This window comes from Sinocyclocheilus rhinocerous, unplaced genomic scaffold (assembly GCF_001515625.1).
Source record: "Sinocyclocheilus rhinocerous isolate Xijiao unplaced genomic scaffold, SAMN03320098_v1.1 scaffold1172, whole genome shotgun sequence".
NCBI classification, from domain to species: domain Eukaryota; kingdom Metazoa; phylum Chordata; class Actinopteri; order Cypriniformes; family Cyprinidae; genus Sinocyclocheilus; species Sinocyclocheilus rhinocerous.
The window spans coordinates 59,524-64,790 of record NW_015656006.1 but is presented as its reverse complement, the minus strand read 5'-3'; the positions used below and the strand labels follow the sequence as shown (position 1 = coordinate 64,790).

Genomic DNA, 5,267 nt, shown 5'->3' with positions numbered 1-5,267 from the left:
ATATTTATCGTTTTTTAAATAAATAAATATATAAACAAACTTCTAAATACAGTATATTGTTTTATTTTCCAAACCAATGTTATTTTAGTATCACTGAGATACTATTAGTTTTAATATGTTAATGTGTTAATATTTTGAAAAAAACAATTATTTTCTGCTTTAATGTTAATTTTAAAGTTTTAGTAATTTTGTTGTTTTTGTAATTTTTATTACTTTTTATTGTTTTTAAATATTTCTATATATTTTATAAATTTTTATTTCAGTTTCAGTTTTAGTTATTTTAGTACATCAAGTTAATGAGTTGCCTTGTCAATCAGCTGAAATAAGCATACATTTTTAATATTTTATTTCAGTTAACATTTATTTTATATCAAGTAACGAAATTTTTTTAATGGTTTTGCTTTAGTTTTAATTAACTATAATAACCCTGCTGCAAACCATATAATACTGAGAAATTGGGGAGGGGGGCTTAGGTGTGTATGGCAATGTGATTACCAATGTGGGCAAAAAAAAAAAAGATACTTTGTCAAAAAGGTTGCTGACCCCTGAACTACGGCCTTAATTAAAATGTGGACTTAATTAAATGTATCAATCATCAATCAACAGCAACAATGGCTGAATAGATCCTTATCGGATTTCAAACACATCAAACATTATTTACAACATGAGGCTGTGGAAAATCCTAAACCTATAAGGCATACACAGGAAATGGGGTAAGGCTAGAATCAACAGATGCACACAAAACTTCAATAATCCAGTGGTACGTACCGATTGGCTGGTAATCCAAGGAGATGTCTGAAGGCGCTTGCAATACTGCAGACCTTCGATACACCACATGAACTCTTCCCCTCTCCTCGTGTTCCTGTGTTCCTCGCTCCAGAGGCTCAATGAAGTACTCATCAGAATCAGTGCGAATCATACCAGCCTTGAGAGAACAAAAATAAAATGTCAGAAATGAAGAGGAAGCTGAAGTCTGTCTAACCAAAGACCTGCCTAGAAAAATAACTATGACAGAAAGACAGATTTGACAGTGCAAATGAAATATGTTCATAAACATAGGAGACTGTCATTACAACAGTAACAATAAATCTCACCTCTACATGCAAGGCCCCTGCCAAAACACATCATATAGTCTTGCTGGAAGGGCAGATGCTCTATATATCACCCAACCCTCATCCTCTCATTTACTATTATCTTTTCACCTAACATACGGTAACTGTTACAACATATGAACAGGTACAGAACGCATGGCTCACCTTCAAACATTCCTTCTACTCAGAGTTAAGAAATACATGATCATACATTTTTCAACCTCATAAAAATACCATTGAATTGTGCTGATAAAACACAGTCCAGTGTGTGCCTTCACAACCAAATATTTACTGGAAGCCCTGATAACTAATGAAAACACTAGAGAGAGTTAAATGTTTGATGCATTTGTCAGTGAATAATCAGGCATTTGAATCTCTTCTCTGCTTTCTTCTCAGCCTCCTATTAGTTTCAAAATCAAAGGCATCTTTTATTCAAAAATGCTTTCAGGGTACAAAACGCATTATCACACACAGTTGTAAACAAAATTGGGTTTTCCTGCATAACTCAATAAACTAACTAGATTTCCCCTGACCTGACTTTGTATCACATAATTATTTATTGCAAAAAAATATTCGGAAATCAACAAAGTGAGGAAAATTTAGACCGGATATGGAAAATTAAAGTTTTATTATTGTGGAAAAAAAATTATTTCATTTAAAATCAGAAGGAATACTTTTAGGAATTTAAAAAATTATAATAATAATATCAATTTGACTTTTCTCTCATATTGAAAAAAAAAAAGCAAAATAGCAGCATTTTCACCATTGGACCCCTCTGTATATTACTGCATACTGTGTGTTTTAAAAGGGTATTTTTAGCAGCATCATATGACCCCTTTAATTATTACAGAAAAATATTCAGAAACTAATAAAGTGAATAAAAACAGGGAAAGACTGTATGTAACGGAAACTGAAAGTTTTAGTATTTTGAAAAAGGAATACTAAAATATTTTTCAAATTCAACTTTTCTTTCAAATTGCTATACTCATAGTATAATAAGTAAAACCACATTGTAAAAATGTACAAAATATAAGAATTTTCATCATTAGTCTTTATTTACCCCACTATAAAGTATATGATTGCATTTAGTGTGTTTCAGCTTGTGCAACACGTGTGGGAGCATATTGCTAAGTCACTACAAATCATACTGACATCATGCCAAATCATCTTGACATGCAATATGTGATCACACATGTACATGTGCTCACTTCTGTAGTGCGAGTTCATCCATATGCTCAACTGTGTATTCGTCTCTTTGCACGTGAGTGGGTGAGTGCTTGAATGTACATTACTTCAAGTGTGTGTGCTTGGACCGACCTCTTTACTCTTTTAAAACAGCCTCTCAGTTTTACCTCCAGCCCCAGAGCCGGCCTCCTGGACACAGAACAGCCTCTCAGAGCCCATGCTATGGAATGTGCTGGAAGACTAGCACTCTCTCTCTCAGTCCACTCTCTCTTACTCATACAGTGCCTTGCGAAAGTATTCATACCCCTTCATTTTTTTTAAACATTTTGTTATGTTGCTGCCTTATGATAAACTTCTTTAAATTACTTTTATTCCACATCAATCTACACTCCATACACCATACTGACAAAGCAAAAACAGAATTGTCACAACTTCGTAAAGACCTTTTATTAAGATGTGTGTGCCTTTCCAAATCATACCCATTCAATTGAATTTGCCACAGGTTAACTTCGCTTGAAGTGTATTAATATCTACAAGCAAAATGAATGCTCCTGAGCTAAATGTCAACTGTCCCAGATATACTTATGCAATGGAATCATTTTAGTTTTCTATTTTTAATAAATTTGCAAAGATGTTAAAAACCTGTTTTTTTGCTTGAAAATTATGGTGTATGGAGTGTAGATTGTAGTGGAAAAAAACAAATTTAAAGCAGTTTAACATAAAGCAGCAACAAAACAAAATGTTAAAAAAAATGAAGGGGTATGAATACAATCGCAAGGCACTGTAACCTGGCAACCCCCTCTCAGTGCCATCCTGTGCACTCAAGAACACACGGTTTACCTTTCTACATGCCTGCTACCTCCATCCATTTCTGATGAACTCTATGCCTCAATAGCCATTTTTTGCTTATAGGACTTTTTAAAATGCAACCAAAGTATAGGCAGATTCCTAAAGCTGCACAAATGCAACATATAAATTGCTCTGTAACAATAACACTAGATAGTTACGTATTATAAAAACACATTACCACTCTCGTTCAAACTGCCCGAGGCAAGTAAATATACCGTGCACTGCATGTGCTCAAGAACAGAATCAGTATGCACCAAACATACATGTTCCAAACCCATGAATCTTCCCTGCAGACCCACAGGTCACTGCACCGACCACTTGCTTGACTGTTTGAAAGGGAGTATCTTTGCACTTTAATCACTTAAATTAAAAGTGAATTAAGGTCAATTTATTGCAGGAATAATTCCCTTATAACAGTGGAGAATAACAGCATTTTTCTCAACTGCTGTTTAACCATGTAAAATGCTGCTGCCTTTGTGTGCATTCCAATATCGACAAATACACAAATCTAACTCCAAATTAATCTAATCCAATCTAATTGGTCTGTTGTGCACTAACCTTAACTGACAATCAATCCATAAAGCTAACGTTCACCTAATAGTAATCAAAAATGAAACACCAAAGTTCAATATAAAAAACCCTAAAGGACATCAAAGGTGGTGGAAATTAAAAATATATATTAAAAAAATTTAAATGCATTTTAGTAGTAACGGATATTTAAATGTTTCATCTAGTTTCATTTTCATGGACTTTTAGTTTGTTTCTATATAGTTTTGTTTTTCCTTTGTTCTAGCAGAGATTCTCTTATTATTGGGAGATACGAGGGTCTGTATTACTTACCATTGGAGAAAACGTAATGGTCAACTTGGATCACATGTGCCTTGATATCCAATCACAATACAGCCTTAATGTCACTGAATTTCAGTCAGAGTTGTGCAACACTCAATCACAGGAATGAATGAGAAGTGCCATAAGCTGAATCCCACCTGTCGCAAAACGTCTGTGACTTCTCTTATAAAAAGTTTGTTTTATTTTCAGTGTAAACTCTAAAAATTGTTAAATCCAAAACGTCTCCAGGTTACGTATGTAACCAAAAGACTCTCCAAGTCTGCTTCACCCCTCGGGGTGAGGCATCTATTTGCCGGGCCTCGGCCCCTGCCTCGACAGGATGTCTGTTCCCACATATATAAAGGACCACTGCTGTGTTGTCGGTGCGCACCAACACATAGCGATCTCTTAGGCCTGGGAGGAAGTGTTTCAAAGCTAGAAACACGGCCAGCATCTCCAGTCAACTTATGCGCCACCTGAGATGGCGGCCGCTCCACAGGCCGCGGGCCGAGCGGCCACTCATGACCGCTCCCAACCGTTGAAAGATGCATCCGTCGCTAGCATATGCGGCAACCAGGAGCTCCCAGCACCAGGCCCTGACATAAGAACCAAGGTTTGACCCCGAAGGAGAGGGGAGATCAGAGGGCTCAAGGCTATGGAATAGCATCTTGATCCACCACTTAGCATAAGCTTCTCTGACCGGAGGCCTCGACCTCAGCGCACCGCGGAGGAAACGTGTAAGAAGAGGGTGTCTTCCCACTGAATGGCCACCGAAAGGGGCGTGGTAGGCCGCAATGGCCGCCACGAAGACCTCTAGGGTGGAGTGGGTCAACCCTGCGGATAAACAGGCCTGCAGGAACTCCAGAACTGTACCAAACGTGCAGTTAGCTGGGTCGAGCTGGCGTTCTCCGCACCAAGAAGTACAGTTTCCTCATAGAGGGAGCTCTGGATAGAGGATAGTCTCAACAACCTCGGTTGAGAGGCTGCCATCAGACCCAGCAGTCTGGAACTGCTTGACAGTGAGTGACCGGCCTTCTCTCACTCTCGCGACGAGGATCGACTCGATCCGAGCAGGAGACATACGTGCCTACATCGTGGTCGAATCCCCCACCATGCTCAGATAAGTGGTTCTCTGTACTGGAGAAAGCTCACTTTTCTTGGTGTTAAGTCTTAACCCCAGCTCTTTCGTTTGAGCAAGAACGACATCTCGATGTCGAACCGCCATGTGCTCTGATTGAGCTAATATCAACCAATCGTCGATGTGGTTGAGTCGTGAAAGTGTGGGGTGAGAGTGCAAGGCCAAAGGAAGAAACC

At 38.1% G+C, this 5,267-nt stretch overlaps 1 protein-coding gene across 1 annotated transcript in view; it reads right to left on the bottom strand.

Moving 5' to 3' along the window:
• LOC107719190 (A disintegrin and metalloproteinase with thrombospondin motifs 3-like) overlaps positions 1-5,267 on the bottom strand; it is a 106,829-nt gene that overhangs the window by 78,601 nt on the left and 22,961 nt on the right. The window contains exon 4 of the mRNA XM_016526565.1: positions 769-925. Coding sequence (XP_016382051.1) covers positions 769-925 — 157 coding nt within the window. The remainder of the gene's footprint in view (positions 1-768; positions 926-5,267) is intronic.